The sequence below is a fragment of the Gekko japonicus genome, unplaced genomic scaffold, assembly GCF_001447785.1.
Source record: "Gekko japonicus isolate JY-2015 unplaced genomic scaffold, Gekko_japonicus_V1.1 scaffold1576, whole genome shotgun sequence".
NCBI lineage: Eukaryota > Metazoa > Chordata > Lepidosauria > Squamata > Gekkonidae > Gekko > Gekko japonicus.
The window spans coordinates 418,409-436,328 of NW_015176497.1; the positions used below are offsets into that span (position 1 = coordinate 418,409).

The following is a 17,920-nucleotide window of genomic DNA, read 5'->3' on the forward strand; positions in this document are numbered from 1 at the left end:
TTTGGGTTTTTTATCAGTAAATGACAAGCACCTTCCCTTTCAGCCCTTCTACTCTCCGCTCCCTTTCCCTCTCCAAGTTCAATGGAAAGCAGTTCAAGCAAGTAAAAGAATCAACTAATGTTACAGTCTCTTTAAAAGGTGAAATTTTCCATTTCAAAGAAGTCTCTAATCAATGACAGGGCACAAAAGGGAATGTGCTCATGTTTATAGGCACAGACCTTACAGAAGCTTTGGGAAACAAGTTCTGCAAAATCAATATGACCTCACTGGTTACAAATTTCGTATCTGCTGAATGAAACAAATGAACATTTTAAACAAGGCAGGTCACAAAGATTAGCTGTTGCATGACAGGTGTTTCAATAAATATTCTGAATAAAAAGCAAGGTCTCTTGAAGACAAACATCAGAAGATTTTTTTAAGAAACAAAATGGCAGCCAGGCTTGTGCCAGAAGAGCAATTTGAAGATTAGAGTCTAAATTCTCCAACTGCAGGTCACAATAAATTATTCATCAAAAAATAAACCATTTTTATTTGGCCTTGTGATTTGTTATTGGATGCTTCTCTCTATCCCACTTCATCTGATTCTATGTCAGGCAATGAAGACACTGATGTTCAGCTCCAGTCAATGACCTCAGCTGGAAATCTGCTGGAAGTATTCCCAAGGGCAAAGAAAGGCACAGCACTGAGAGATCTAAAGTTCTCAGAGGCACCAGAACTTGGGGCTGATCAGTAGCATGGATTTACACAAGTTAACCCCTATGTTAAGCCTCACTGCTCTACTGTGATTTAGACATCCAATACCCCACCATAATCTAAATCAAAAAACACTTACAGAGGACTCTACACCTCTTGTTTGGGTTTCTGGATTTTGTAGGACATTCATATGGAATACACACAGGCACAGCTCTGATTGGGTTTCTGGATTTTGTAGGACATTCACAGCTCTAACTGACTGTCAGGTGACCAAACACCTAGTATAATTCTCTGTCTGGGCTCCTTCTTTAGAACAAGCCAGGACTTAGCCCTCCTCAACACAGTCACTATGACATGTCCACCAAAGCAGGTTCCAAGGAGCAAAGGTGAAAGACTCCTCAGGTACTTTGGACCATCACAAGGAAAAACAAACATAGGAAACACCATGCCACTTTTTTGCAGATAAACATAAGATACATGGTAAAACAAACAAAATGATAATGTGGTACCAGTGCCTGTGGAATGACTCTCTAACATCAGTATGGAAATTATCCTAGGGAACATGGCATCTAGCATGGTCCATGATTAAACTGCTGATGGATGGAATTTCAAGGTCAGCACACAACACATATACACATGGGAAATTCACAGCAAGGAAACAGCACCCTTTCTATGATGATCAGTCTCCCAAATACACAATGCTGCTAAGCACACATATTTATGACTGTGGCTTACTAGCACTTGCCCTGTTTAGTACATGACCTTTCCCCTCTCCCTCTCCAGTATGTAAGTGCTAGCTTCAGCCATGGGATGTGATGTAGCTCCCTTACAGAGTACTTTAACCCATCTTAAATACATCCTTCTTGCTTACAGCAACACACGCACAAACTAGTGGCTTTGAAGAATACAAAATATATGAAAGAGCTCACAAAACTGCTGATTTTGCAAACTGGATTAGTAATTTGGGAAGGAAGGCAGCATGGTATAGTCCAATCTTGTCAGACCGCAGAAGCTAAGCAGGGTCAGCACTTGGAAGGGAGACCTCCAAGGAAGACTCTGCAGAGCAAGGCGATGGCAAACCACCTCTGCTTCTCACTTGCCTTCAAAGTCCCTTTGCTTGGGTCGCCATCAATTGGCAAGGCGATGGCAAACCACCTCACACACATATTAGCAGAGGTCATTTCGGGGGGGAACGCGGGGGAACACAGTTCCCCCGGGTGAGGTGCAGGGGGGCGGGGCACATTACGAAGCCCCACCCCCTGCTTCCAGCCGCCCCACTTCCAGCCCTCATTCAGCCAGGAGGAGGCAGGAGAAGAGGGAGGGTAAGTTGCTTCCTCCTCGCCTCTCCCCACCCCTGCCTGCCTGGGGCCAGGGAGGGCCTTGGCGGGGCTTCCTCCCACTCCCGCTGGCCTTGCAGGTCCACCGCCAGGTCCCTGATGTCAGGGTGTGTGGCATATGCTAATGAGTTATGCTAATGAGTTCCCCTAGCTCTTTTTCTACGAAATGACCCCTGCATATTAGTAATTCACATTTATACATCAAGTAACAAAACTTACATTTTATACAGTGTAATTTAAAACTTTACCCAAATGAGATTTTGAACCTCAATGCAACCAATCTTTCACACTTTATTTGGACAAAGTGCCAGGAATGTAGCCACTTCTAGCCAGCTAATCCAATTCCTTTTATTTTATTTCCAGAAACCTAAACCCAGGAGCACAGGAACTCATCCAAGTTTTAAGAACTGTGGGAAAATTGTTGTCTGTAAAACGGCTAATACTTCTATCCTATAGAGACCAACTTCTAGTCAGATACTTTTAAATAATGTTTCCTGTATCCATATTTTTAAAAACCTACTAAGATTATCTAGTAAGATCCTCCCATAATGAATATTTTTAGAACATTCAGCTCTTAGGTTTTAACTAAGTTCTGGTAAATATCCCATTTTTATTGATTCCTCCCCTCAGGAAACAGTTTCAGAAAATATTTCTCAGACAGATGATTAGTGGAATTTCCTTGCTGCTGAACAACAACTGAAACACACAAATTATGCCCTTTTCTATCTCAGGCCTTCCTGTTCCATGGCTATCATCCCCATCCAGGGATCTTATACAGTAGAGGAGGCTAAGAGAGTGATCTGTGATCCGTGAGGCTGCTGGTTCAAACTTAAACATAAAAATACCAGCCTGCTTTACAGGAGTGTTGTAAGGATTGTAACACTCCAAACATTTAAAATGTGTACAGCACTCCAAACATTTAAAATGCTAAGTCGGTCAGTCCTACGAAGTACGATCATTATCACAAACCTCTATCCTGTGGCATCGGTGACTGGCTTAAGGCAGGATGGGAGCTGGATTCTGGTTGACTACCAGGAGTCTGAGATGGCATCTGGCTACCTGCAAAACATAAGAAAAAAGGAAATAAATAACTGACTCTTGATATAGCAAAATGTACATTAATATAACCTATACTTATTAAAATTGTTGCATGTACTTCATGGAAATACTGCAACAGGTTTGGATTTTTCAAAATCTCTATTTTTCTGCAACTCAAGGTGAAAGCATGCATAAACATATTGAGAAACTGGCATGCTGAAATGTTCAATTTTGTACTGAGCTTGCTCCCAACCTCACCGACATGATCCAATTTATAGCTGCAAACCTCCTGACACGTATTTCTGTGAGGGAGTTTAACAAAATCCAAGTCTACTGTACAGTAGGACTCATTCTGTTGAGCTTGAACTGGCCTCCAGCCAGGAACACATGGACAGCTGCCAACAATACTACCAAAGATAAATTCCATCTATGCTGCTTAAAAAAAAGATCTTTCAATGAATCTGTATCAAAGCATAACACAGGAATAAAACCAATATATATGTAAAGTCTGTAGTGTGCACTTGGTTATCTAAATAAGAGCTTTTCATAACTTACACCTGGCAAAATAAGAAGCTAGCATGTAAATGGGATGTAGATTGACACAGGAGGGAATCTGAGTTAGTGTTTAACTGATGGGAAAAATCTGACTTCATAACCCACACATCACGAACAGTACCATTGATTGACATTCTGACCCTACAACTTTATAGCTGTGTGCAATAAAGCAGAGAGAATTGCTTCTACCGTAACACCTCTATGAAACAAGTTTGCCTCCTGCCACTGGTGTTCATTCTGTAACTTGAAACACAAAAATTTGTAATGAAGTGTGGGTGCTGTGTGGGTGCAATGTCCTGGGTCACTATCATGTCACTTGTCATTCCAGATCCTGTGTTAGAAGAGTCATCCTCTGATGAAGAGGACGCAAGCTCACAGGGTCTCCTGAAACCCAGCAAGGATCCTCACTGGAGGCCCCAGTACCTACAGGGCCAGGAGGAATCAACACTTCCTGAGGAGGGTTCTGAGAAGCTCACTATAGAAGTGGCACCACAGTACCATATTGATTGCAAGAAGTCAAAGGCCAATTGCTACATGTCAGAGCTCACTCACACATCAGGACAAAGTACCACCCTCCCTCTCACACAAGAACAGGGACAGAGGAAGCCAATACCAAAAAGAATAGCATTCATTTGCAAGCAGAAAACCTCCCTTCCCATACTCATGAGCCAGGACTTAAGCCTGACTAGGATCAGCTCCATTAATGCAAGGGGTGGAGCCAGCAACAAAGCCTATCAATAGATGCATGGATCTTATACAGCGATCTTCAAGTCAGCTTTTTGTCATGTATCTAGAAAATTGGCTGGACAGCTCCTCTGCTGTTTCAGCAATCTTGCTTTTCCTGGCTTGGCTGGACAGCTCCCCTGATTTCTCAGCAGTCTTGCCTTTGATGATCCTACTCATCCTTGTCCTGCTAGGCTTGATTTGCTGGTAAGATGGCGAATAAACACTACCTGGCAACAGTACTTGTGGGGATAAAACAGTCAACTTGCAATCCTGGTGCAACATGATATGCAAAGTTTTACCAGTGCAACACCTCCTTAATGCTATTAGGTATTATGTCTCGACCACTGGATCCAGGTGTTGCATGAACTGTAACTCAGAACGTCAGAACTATGCTATGCTGTATAAATCAGTTTCAAGAGGGTAAACGAAATCTATCAGCATTGCCTCTAGACACGTGAAGGCCTGAGGAAAAAATGAAGATAACTTGGGGAAAGGTATTCCCCCCCCCATTTCCCCCAAGGAAAAATTAGAAAATTTGGAGGAGCAATGAAAAAACTCTGGTGAAATATATTCTAAGAATGAGCACGATGCTTAAGTTTAAGGTTTTCATACTCAAAAGTCTCAGAACTTTTGGGTAGTGCTGAAAAACACTCTTATACTGTAGATATATACAATGTTTTCAGTATTTTTTTGTTTAAATGTAAATAATTTGGTTAACAACCAATATGCTATAATGTGTTTATATTATATGTTATTAAAAAGTTCAGTGTGTCAATGTTATAAGGTTTAGCTTAATATCCAGACATGCTGGTAGTCCAACCTATTGTCGCTCTATGAGGGAGTTTATTTAAAAACAAACACTTTCTTTTGTTGACTACAGAATTTGTTTTCTACCTTCAACATTTATTTTTCCTACCTTTAAGGTGGCAAAAATCACAGATGCATGTCCTATGGCAGTACAAAGTACAGCAGTCTGCAACTCCTTCTCAAGTACTGGACATACTTGCAGTTGTGCTACACATCTCAATTCCATAAATATGCCATATAGCACACTTTTGTAAGCTAAGTTATAAATTATGCATTCTATGTTGTTAAATTGGTAAAGGAAGTTTAGTCTGCTAAGAAAGTAACTACTGAATATATTTCAATCTTCCTCAACTTTTCTGTGTTTTTTAAAAAGCTCCCCTCCCCCCATGTGGCTTCTAAATTTCTGGACATCTTACATCCAATTGTATTCATTGGCAGAATATTCCCCTTATTCAGTTGATTATCAGTACGAACATTTTCAATGTCTTGGATAATGTAATAAATATGGATGGGGAGGATAAAAGAGGACAAAAACCCTGTTACTCTAATGATGTAGTTCCAAAATAGTATGTTATTAACAGCCTTACAAGTTTTTACCTGCCTAACCTTTACCAGGAATTTTCATGACATGGAATGCTCCAGTAAATGTGCATTTTTCACTAAGACATATCATGACAACCAGAAATACAGGCTACTAAGTGACTGCATTGTACCACACACAGCAGTTTAATGGATTCTCTGAATTTGGTCCATACACTGATTAAAACAAAACTTTAAAAGCTGATTCTCATGAATGTAACAAATTGATATATCACTTCAGTAAAATATGTACTGATGGTGACCAGACAGTGACTGTTTTCCAGATTTATTTTAGACCTCTAGACTACAAGATGCCCAGTAACTGACACGACACTGAAAAATGCTAAGAGAAGAACTTAAATTCAAAAACCACCAAGTGTCTAAGCATCTGCTTAAAACTGAACCTGTATCCTCTGGAAATATTCCAAGGGTTTCTTGTTTGGGCTTTTAGAAACCATACTGGAGGTTTGGGGCTTTAATTCGCTCCTCTCCTTTTGACCAGCTTACAGAGTTTCACATTCCCAACAGACTGGTTTGTTGTGTTTTCTAAACTGTATAAAATCATGAACCATGGTTCATTCTCTTCAAACCAGTGTCACATGGTTTACTAGTTTGCTTTCATTTCTGACCCATGCTCAAGGCAAAGAGCAGAAACCAAGGACTTCAAAGGCTCATTCCTGCAACAACAACCCACTTTCTGTTACTATACACCTATAAATATTCCCACCCACACTAATTGTCTGACACAAAATTGAGACCTCAGCAAAATAATGCCAGCTCTTTTGCTATACTTTGGTGACCACCTCATATGCCAAGCAATCAACTTTCTACATGAGAAAGGAGAACAATTCTGTGTTTCCTCCTGGGACTTTCATTCACTGTTAATTTGAGAAATGACTAGTCTGGTCAGCTGCCTGCAACAGCTGGGGAACTGCTAGAGGTTAGACAACAGAGATATTATATTAATATAAGTATAGCTATTTAGAAACTCTGTTAGTGACCTGGTATAAATAGCAGAAAGACCAAATTAAGTCTGAGCATTTTCAAAACAAACAAGAACTTATTTGCTATGTTTTCCTTCCCCCCCACCCTTCAAAAAGCCAGGAAGAGCAAGGCATTTGATAAGTCATAGCAGATTAAAACTTCTCTTTTTTGTCCAGTTGATTGAGGTGAAAATCTTCTTTCAGCTTCTACAAAGAGTATTCTGCCTGTGGAAACCAGAACATGATGCCCAGTTTTTCCTGAACGTCACTTGGAACTGTCACTGAATACCTGGAGACAACTGCAAATAGCTTCAAAGGACTGTAAGTGTCTTCTGTTCATCCATCGCATCGTTTTAAAGTAATCAGCCAACTGTTTCCACGGCTGACTTTCGAGGAAAGGCATTAGAGTTATATGCAGTATAGGAAATATGCTAGAGCTGTAAACATTCCTAAAGCACTTGCTGGTCACTTACAGGGAAATAATTTGCTCCCCTGGTACACAGAATCTATTGGAAAGGATCCAATGATTTATATAGTTCAGCCCCATACCCTAGGTCAGAGTATCGTATGCATATGTCACCATACAGGCTTTACTTGAAAATATCCAAGAAAGGAGATTCCACCATCTCCCTCAGTAGTTTTCCCACTGATTGACTGCTCATAGAAAAATTTTCCCCTTTATTTTTAATGTGTACCTTTTGTAGTTTAAACCAGTGGCTTCCCCCTCCCCCCATATAACCAGGGTGTGATTTTCAAGCTTTCCTACAAATTCTGTGCCTTTACATTCCGCAAATGCTTGTTTAAAGGAAGAGTCCTCTGTAAGACAATATGTGCCGTTGCTATGAAATCTTTCATGCCCACAGCCTTGTTGCCAAAGCTCATTTAAGAACAAGCAAGGAACGTCAAAAGAAAATACTGACTTTATATTTTGATGGGATGTAACAAGACATTACATTTCTATATTACAACAAACACAGGACCGATTCAGTCATTCTAGCCGGTGTACAAATAGTAACTTCTTATTAACAGAGGCCACTAAAATTTACCTAGCGTATGCCTGAACAAATTCCATTAGACAGAACATTTCAAGGAAACTTGAAAAATCTTTTCAGAAAATATTATATCATATGGTACCAAGACAGCAAACTGCAAATGTGCAAATCGGGATACCTGTATTAATGATAATTTGTAAGACTATGTTAGCTTAAATTCAAGTGTGCTGGCTTGGGCTGTTTCGGGCTTAGAGGTAGGCAGAGAGGCACTGTGAAAAACATCTTGGACTGGAATTCTCAAAGGGTTTCCACAGCCCTTAACAAGCTCAAGGCAAGCTTGCATTTCTTTGTTTAGCCCATATATATTTTAACATACAGAGAAGTGGGGTATAAAACCTTTCCCTTCTTCATCATCATTATCACCACATTTATTTATTTTATTAGACTTTTACCCCGCCCTCCCGCCTAGGCGGCTCAGGGCGTCTTACAATAGTTTAAAACCAACATAACAATGTATACAATATAAGTCTAAAACAATACAGTCGATAAACTATCCAAATACACTTATAAAAATTGAAATTAAGACGTGGCGGCCTTCCTGCTATAAAGTGCTAAAATAGTCAGTGTGGTCTGAGCTATTGAAACGCTTGCCGGAACAGCTCGGTCTTTACCGCTCTACGGAATTGGTAAAGATCCCCCAGAGCTTGAATTTTGTTTGGGAGCTGATTCCATAGTACTGGTGCTGCTAGGGAAAACACCCTGGTTCTTGTCGATGTTAACTTAGCGTCCCTAGGGCCAGGGACCTATATGTAGAAGGGAGAAGAACCTACAATACTGATTTTGCTCTGCCATTTTTGTTTAAACGGCTGGATTTTTTCCCCCACAGCATGGCTTCAATACATCTACTAACTAGTCTTTAAGGTGACACAAAATTCCATTTTGTTGAAGCTGCAACAGGAAAACATGGATACTTCACAGGAATTTATATCTACTACACCGTTTAACCACTAGTATCATTTTTATGAACTGAAAATATACCACAAGGAATAAAATATCAGACAATATTTCAGAAGAGCAGCACAAAGCTGTTGGTGGGACAGATGCCAATCAAATCAACTGCATTGTGTGCAAGCCATAATGTCCTTATTATATGTAATATGAGATGGAATGCCCATAAAAATCTTTATGAAAAGCAGCTACTAGTGCTTTCACAATAGAAGTACTTAAATTTAACTACCTCTTCATGTTTGTTGGTATAATGCCTAAAAGAGGGACTCAACATTATGCCATAATTGCATGCCAAGTAGTATTTCACATAAAAGTTAAGAAAAACCAGAGCTGGTTTATAAAGTGTTTAATGTGCAAAACACTGCAATTTCCCCATTTTTCACAGATTACTCAATTGCCCTCTTTGCAATAATACTTTCCTTCTAAATGTAAATAATGTGAGATAGGAGTTCAATTGAGAGATTTTTTTTCAAGACAGTTGGTCCAAATGAGAAGGAGATTGGATTTATTCCCCACCCTTCACTACCCGAAGGAGTCTCAGAGTGACTTACAATCTCCTTTCCCTTCCCCTCCCCAAAACAAACACCCTGTGAGGTAGGTGGGGCTGAGAGAGCTCTCCCAAGAACTTTCCTTGACAGGACAGCTCTGAAATAACTTTATGACTGACCCAAGGTCACACCAGCAGCTGCATGTGGAGGACTGGGGAATTAAACCCTGTTCTCCCAAATTAGAGTCTGCAGTCTTAACCACTACATTAGCAAAAAAAATCCTGGTTTATACATGACAAACCATGATTTGTCATTACATGAATGAGGCTGGGGGATCCTCATGCTTGTTTACACTCTTCCCATTCTGTGAAAAACACTCCCTGAAGAGGCAAGGAGAGTCCTTCTCCTGGAGAACATCACAAGCTGCTACAAGCCTTTCTCATTTGCCAGCAATTTTGTTGGAATATGAATGGTAGGGAACTTCTGGGGGTGGGTAGATTTTTTTCATTTTATTGTAATCTACAATGTTTGATTACTTGTAAACCTCCTTAAGCCAAGAGGACAGGTGGGGTATAAATATTTTAATTAATTCATCATAATTTCCCCAGGCTGCCTCTTATAAGAAGAACTATCAGCTGCCTCTTATAAGAAGATTTACCAAGGCTAGTAATACTATGACACATCATTAGAGGTTTATAAACTTTTAATCCCTAGAGGAAGCACATTTCTGATTGCTAAGTGCTTGGGAAAAATAAGGTAGGAGGACCTTGCTTGGTAGCCCTGCTGTTTGCGCACTGTTTGCCCACTGTTAGAAACAGAATTCTGGATTATAGGGAACTTTGGCCTAAGTGAACTCCTTCAATGAATTATGTGCCTTTCAGCTACACTTGCGAGCCAGTGTAGTGTAGCAGTTGGAATGTTAGACTACGAGACCAGATTCAGGTTAGACCAGTCACACTCTATCAGCCTAAACTACCTCACAGGGTTGTTGTGGGAATAAAACAGAGGATAGAAGAACAATGTAAGCTGCTTTGGATTCCCACTGAGAAGAAAGGTGGGGTATAAATGAATAAATAAATAAAATTAAACAACAGAGTAACACGTAAACAATCCTTTATTATATGTTAGAAGAGTCTGGTCTTATTAGGCTCTTAGAAACTTTTATACTTTAGAGTACTTTTGATGCTATGTGATTGTATTCAATATGAAAATGATTGCATCAAACAACGTTATGGATTTCCTTAGGACTGTTCAGCACAGCCTCTCAGCCATATCACACATTTTTTTTCCTATCTGCAGAAATTCTAAAAAAAAATCCCTCACTGCTTTGCACTTTCCAAAGTATCGTTTGTTTTCTAAGAATCAAAAATTTTATCAACACACTTCATGCCAGAAAACAATTTTGATCTAGAAGTTGAAGAAAACGTTATAACCAAAATAGTTCAGGCAGCAAGCAAATGATTACTTAACTGGCAGTGTTATTTATTTTATTTTTTTAATTTCTATCCTGCCCTCCCCGCCGAGGCAACTTCATGCCAGAAAACAATTTTGATCTAAAGTTGAAGAAAACGTTATAAACAAAATAGTTCTGGCAGCAAGCAAATGATTACTTCACTGGCAGTGTTATGTATTTTATTTTTTTAATTTCTATCCTGCTCTCCCCGCCGAGGAAGGCTCAGGGTGGCTTACAGGATATGTATATATTAAAACATCGAAATATGTTAAAACAGATTGAAGATAATGACACAATCGTGGTTAATCATTATGGAACTGGAAACAACCCAGAGTCCGTAGCTTCATATCACATTGCCATTAACGTATGAACTAATAGGTGTTAAGTGCAAGGGAACATAAGAATGCTTCTCTAGTGAGAAGATGTACCACAAAAGAAGTAAATGGATGAATGCCTGTTATTGGGGAACAGCAGTAGGGAGAAGGTTTGTCCTCTTTGCCTCTTTGCCTTTGTCTAGGACCTCATCATCCACTGAGTGGACCACTGGTCTAACGAGCATGACTCTTTTATGTTCTTAGGTTTGTACTGAATGTATTTCTAAAGGCTACATTTTGTTTTAGCAGTTCAAACAGAAGAATTTAGCTAAGTAAATAAGAAATGCAAGATTCAAGTCTTAAATATGCTAGAATATTTCTCATGCCAATGCTTTCCCCAATTTGTCTTTAAAAATAGCTGGGTCGTCCCCCCCCACTACTTCTCTCAGTGTAGGCATCATCATTATTATAATAATCTATATATAGTGCCCTATTGTTCACAGCACTTTAGAGTCACAAAAGCAAAGCAAAAAAAAAAAGAGAGAGAGAAGACCTTGCCTCCTACATTATCAATATCTTTCTTTTAATGCTCAGTTTGCACCATTAAACCTTTTTACCACTGATACTTTGCTAATTTTTTGAGCTAACTGATCATTGCCCTGCACTTTTCCTGGATAACTGTGAGGAAAGAACTAACAAATTTTAGTAAAACCTCAAGCAAGTATTTCGTAATTCCATCACAAGGTTCCCTGAGTCTGCATTCCTAGCACACTAAATCACATTTATTGAATTTATTGCCCACACAACTGCAAAAATTAAGCATAATTTTTTGAGAGAAACGCAGAAAGTTCAAGCACACAATTTAGGGAGTATACAGTATGTACATAAGGAAAACATGCTAAAGTTAGTACCATGTCAGTAAGGGAGTAAACAAAATGAGATCAAATGGCACAAGAATGCTTGACCACTGAAGAATGCTGGCCTTGATTCAACCAAATCTGCACAGTGAACTGTGTTACAAACATTAATTCATGAGGCCACATCTTTTGCCCTTCCTTTAATTCCACTGCAGAGCCAAATGGATAGATTTTCCCTTGACAGTGTTTTACTGCTCACCTGGAACTAAGCCTGGGACCCTGATAATTGCAATGCATTACACAGTGACTAAACTGCCTTCTAAGGGCCAGATTACACCTTGGCTGATTGGTGTCATAGCGACAATACAATGCAGTCATAAACCCTGTGAAATTGGCCATTTAAACTGTGTTTATGGTTGCTTTGTGTGCTGATAGATCTGGAATAGAATTGCCACATTTGCTGCGTAATAAAGTATTATAAAAACACATGCCCCAGGCAAGTCTCTCCTATTATTTGTGCAGCATCTAGCCCAATGTGATCACATTCTCACTCGGGCTTGATGCCACCAAATTAAAACACGTTCCTAAGAATCCCAAATATTAATTCATTCCCAGTGCCAGCTACATTTATTCTTGGAGTAGAATTTAGAGTAGGAAATGGACACTTAAGCAGTATAAGCAGAGTGGTGTTCTAGCCACACACATTTCCAGTGCTCCAAAGAAGCAACAAGCACCATCTCTTCTTCCTCCAGGATGCTATAATGGATGCAGCCCTTCAGGTTCATGCTGGAGAGGCCAAAGTAAAAAAGAAGCAGCCAAATGTTTATTAATCAGTATCATGAGAAACAGGTAGGAAAGGTTTCAAATCGCAGTATGGTGATCACAAAAGCTTATGTGAGAGACAGTAAACTGACCAAAAATCCAAAATGTTTACAGATTGGTTGGCCATGGCTGGTAGCAATGAAATGAAATTCAGCAAGGAAAATTTAAGATGTTACACATAGGAATAAACACAAAGAGAATTAATAATAGGGCAGAGGATGTGGCTAGTTTTTACCACTGAGGAGAGGGATTTAAAGTTACATGAGCTGTCTTTCTGGCAAGTTTTTTTAGTTTGTTCTGTTTTAATTTTTTTTATATTTTTAAGTATTGATACTATGTAAGCTGCCTTGAAGCATTTGGAAGGGCATCTAATCGGTAAAAATAAAAAAAATACACAAATGTTTTATGGAGGGAATTAGGAAAACACACATCATCACATCAAGCTCTGGCACAAAATGTTAAATGTTGTTTTTATATTATATCAAAAGGAGTATGTTTTCTAAGACACAAATTCTACACTCAGCACTGATCAATATTATATTATGCTCATAGCTTCGAGAACAATGCTGATAAATTGGAAAGGATCTAGAGGAGAGCTACAAGGATGACGAAGGATTTATAAGGCAAGTCATAAAAGGGCTGAAGGACTTGAGTATATTTAGACTGGAAAAAATACAAGTATGGCAAGATGCCATTGCAAGTGCAGAGAGACAAAAACCCAAGGGGCCACCTACCGCGGGACTCATGGAGCATTTAGGGGCACAATACCGCAGGACCCTCTCACGGAGGAGCAGGATTGCCAGGGATCACCACATAACAGAGGAGAAAGAAAAGGAGGTAAGAGGAGTTATGACATTAAGGGATCACAGGATCAAAGCTGGAAAAAAAGATGTAGGTCTGGTCACCAGACTATCTGGGAAGTAAGAAGTGAAACAATTAAGAAATTTCCCAAATTGGCATAATTCACCTCATTCGAATGGCCTTCAAGAACACTCGTAGCACAATCATAGAGAGGAGTGCAGGGAAGCTGAAGAGACCCCAGCTGGGTGTAGCACATCAGGCCTGCCCTCCATAGCTGCAGCACTTCTGTCTACAACTTTACTGCTAAGTAGATTTGCTTACATCCTCTTTGGAATACTTTCAGAGGGAGAATTTAGGAGGAAAGGACCGGTGACCAGTATCCCATTAAAGGAAGATATTCTCATTTTGCATGGTTGAATTGTACTATATCTTCACTCCCTACAACTGAGTAAAGGAAAAACCACATTCCCTCTAAGGTCTAATTTTATTTAGACATGCACAAGTGCTTTACAGAGCAAATCTAAATCACAATCATTAATTAAAAAAAAACCCAATTAGCAATAAAACAGATAATAAAAAACAGACCACTCACTAGATTTAAAAAATCATAATCAGATTAAAAGCCAGTTAAAACACCTAACTTGCTGGCAAAAAATTCTGGTAAGAGCCAGGTTTTCACTTCTTATCAAAAGGCTAAAAATTTAGAGCTCAAGTAGCCCATGTGCAGCCATGGAGAAGGCTCAGTTCTATTCCATTACAGTCCTCACATCAAAACAGGACAGGATGTGAATCAGTGGGAATAGGAAGGTACAGACAGACAGAGACTCTCTCTACGTCAATCAATCAATAGACCTTTAATGGCATATACAACATTAAAATCAGAGACAGTAAATGACACAATCAACTAAAAGTCTGAGATAATTATAAAATCATAAAACGGAGTTTCCCACGTTTTCCACTCTTATCACATCAACTAAAAAATTGGCCACTGCCACAGTAATCTCTACTGTTGTATCATTCAATAGAATTTGACTTTTAGCTGATTGTGTCATTTACTGTCTCTGATTTTAATGTTGTATATGCCATTAAAGGTCTATTGATTGATTGACTCTCTCTACGTATTCAGGACTCAATACAAGACTGGGGGCTTCTTGCTTGTGTGCTCTAGTTGCTTCTTCTTTTTTAAAACTTTAAAAACTCATCTTTAAAAAACAAAAACAAACTTGGACCCCACAGTCAACTAAATAGAGCTACTTACACAAGTTAAATAAGAACAACAATTTTAAAGTTCAGGGGATGTTAAATAGATAATAAATAAGTTCTGCAAGTTACCACTTTTAAGTGCACTGCCATGCTCAATGACATGTTAGCTAAAGGGAATATCGTAAGGATGATAGTGAGCAAGAAGTCCTAGGTATGTCAGGTGAGTGAAACTGGATCACTGCTGCTTCTGAGGGACACCAGCACCAATGATCTCTCTTTAGCTGGAAACTGTCACCTTCTAAAAGTCTTATTTAAATGGAAATTGTCATGTCAAGTTAATAAACCTTTGTAGGTAGGGCAAACCAGTGCTCCAGGTGGGGTGGTGTACCTACTGGCCCCACCACAGCTACAGCCTTGAATCACATAATGAATTTCAGTAGCTGGCTAGTCAGAAAATGGCAGCTCAGTGGGTAGAGTACATTGCCATTACCTGTTGTATCTAAAGAGCCATATACTGGGATGGCATGTATCTGCAAGAATAAATCCACATGTGAGTTACTATAGATAAGAGATTCTAACATCAGACTTTAAATGTGCAGCAAGAAAATGCATACAGATCAAGTCAAAGACAAATGTAAAATTGTTCAATTTTATTGGTAACGCTGAGAGAAAAGTGACAGTCATTGAATCTGGCAGATCATACACTGTTACTTTGATTTCAAAACTTTGTAAAAAATTGTTGCTCCCAATCATTGCTAAGTTGGTATGTCTTCCCCCCCCCCCAGTTTGACCTGTCCTTGCACTATCCCCAACTATGTCAAGCCCCATCAATGCTGGAATTTCTAGTATTGAACATATGTCTGGGTTGCTTCCATGTTTTCTCACCATTGTTGCCAAAGGAGTGCTACACCAAATCTCTGTCTGCCTGTGGACATGTTGAACAAAGTCACAAAAGACAACAACAACAACAACAACAATATCCAAAGGTACTGTGGAAAATAAATATATTTTTGAAACTCACTTCATGTGTTTCTTTGCCAAAGCTATTTTTCCATCCCTTAACTAAGGGCAAAGGGGTTTGTTTGTTTGTTTTTAAAAGGAAGAAAAATTATTTAAGGGTGGAAGAGTACCCTGGACAAAACTTCAAAAATATTTATTTTCCACAAAACCTTTGAATATTTGCCTTCTCTTTCTTTTCTAAAGCAAGAAAATTACACCAGGGTTATAGCTCAGTCTTATCTGCATTTATGCAGAAATATATCCCACTGGCTTCAATGGGGCTTATTCCAAAGTGCATAGGACCTAAAATGGGAATAAAACCCAAAACTAATACAGCCATTATGCAGCTTACTGCCACAGTAAACCCACCATATATCAGAACCAACTTGTATTAAAAATTGCAAATGAAATAATAACAAAACCTCTTGAAATAGGTGCTTACAAATTTGTACAACAGGCATGAATAACATTCCTACTCATGTCAGGGGCTAAAAACGCCCTGGTCATATATGAACTGTTAGGGTTCCCATTCCCCAGGTTGGGGCGGGGGTTCCCCTGCTTTTGCAGGCTCCTGACCTCCACCGGTCAGCTGGCCAGTGGAGGGAAACGCCACACCCGACAGTGTAGATGATGGATGCCCCTCTCCCTTCCCTCCTTCAGATGATTGGCAGGAGCACGTGGTCCGCTAATCAGCTTGAGGGGAGGGAGAGGGGTGGCTGCCGGTCCCAGGAAGTGGGTGCTATGTGCCTGAACTCCAAAGCAGCAAATTTGCCACTTGGAGTTCATGTGCAGGGAGCCCCCACTTGCAAAAAACATTTAAAGGGTTCCCTTTGCTGCTTTGGAGTTCAGGCACACGGCACTTGCTTGCAAAAAACCATTTAAAGGGAAGGTTCCCTTTAATTGGCTGTCTGCAAGCAGGGACTGCCTGTGCCTGACCTGCGAGTGACAAATTTGCTGCTTGCAGTTCAGGGGTGTGCATCCAGGGCTTCCTGGATGTGATGACGTCACTTCCACGCGATGCCATCTTATCAGGAAGTCCCCTCTGATAAGATTCAACCTGGCAACCCTAGGCTGTGCACATAAAACTACGCCTGGAACAGGCAGCCAATACTATTTAGCAATAGGAATAATATCAGCTCTACTATCTATCCTTTTGAGGAAGTAAGCCACATCGTCCTGCAGTAACTGCAGCCTCCAGTCTTCAAAGACGCTCCCACAAAGAAAGCAGGGTAATAATCCAGCTGAGAATTTCCTAAACCTAAACCTTGTATGTCTGGGACCAAACCCCACAGTCCAAGTTGGTAAAAGCCGCTTCTAACCCCTGTGGCCACCTGAAACCCTACAGTAGCACACTGTCCAGATGGAGTATTTTGAGTCTCTGAAACTTGTACTTCAAGACTAGAGTAATCCCATCGAGAACTTCAAAAACACTTCCTTTACAATTTGGTTAACCAGCCACCATCACTGCTGCCTGCCTGGATCAAACATCAATATTTTTGCCTTTGTATAAGCCATAACAGAGCATTGACTCAGGGAATCCAATTATTCTTTTGGCCAAAAGCAAAGAAGTAATACACAGCTGAGTGGTATCAGCATATTGATAAAACTACACTCCATATTGTTAGATGATCTCTCCAGGCAATTGCATGCAGGTTTTAAAAAGTATCAGCAATAGGTTGGAACCCTGCAGAGGCCTGCAAGCCACATCCCCTGGGATATAACAGCAGGTACCCAAAGCTACCTCTGGCATGATCAAGAATTGAATGGATTCACTTTGAAAGTGTCCCCAGTTCACCATGGTTTCAAGTGGCCCAGAAGAATTTGATGATCTACAGTATCCAATGCCACTGAGACATCCAGGAGAATGAAAAGAATCCCAGAACCCCTTGGAACTCCAATCAAAGATGGCAAATAAAGACAACGAGATTTCAGTTTTGCACTCTGCTGCCCCGTATTTATTTATTGTCAAATTTATACCCCACCCTCCCCGCAAAGCAGGCTCAGGGCGGCTTCCAATAACATAAATACATGATAAAAACATACATAATACAAATTAAACCATAACAGTTAAAAATAATACATTACAAAGTGCTGGTGGCGGTTAAAATTCAATGAAAAGGAATGCTTTCAGATGGATTTCCAGCTTCCAGCATAAAAGTGCTTAGATAAAAAGTGCTGTATCCTGGTCAATGAAAGTTCAGAAAATGCACATTACACAAGAACTTCTGTTACTGTTCCACCACTGCCGCTTCGATCACTCTGCTG

The 17,920-nt window shown here is 39.8% G+C and overlaps 1 protein-coding gene across 2 annotated transcripts in view; it reads right to left on the bottom strand.

Moving 5' to 3' along the window:
• ARID1B (AT-rich interaction domain 1B) overlaps positions 1 to 13,455 on the bottom strand; it is a 143,654-nt gene extending 130,199 nt beyond the window's left edge. For both annotated transcript variants that reach the window (XM_015427298.1, XM_015427297.1), the window contains exons 1-2: positions 13,387 to 13,455; positions 3,000 to 3,089 (exon numbers count right to left, since the gene is read on the bottom strand). In XM_015427298.1, the coding sequence (XP_015282784.1) occupies positions 3,000 to 3,089; positions 13,387 to 13,405 (109 nt within the window). In that variant the 5' untranslated portion in view covers positions 13,406 to 13,455. The remainder of the gene's footprint in view (positions 1 to 2,999; positions 3,090 to 13,386) is intronic.
• Positions 13,456 to 17,920: the final 4,465 nt, after the last annotated feature.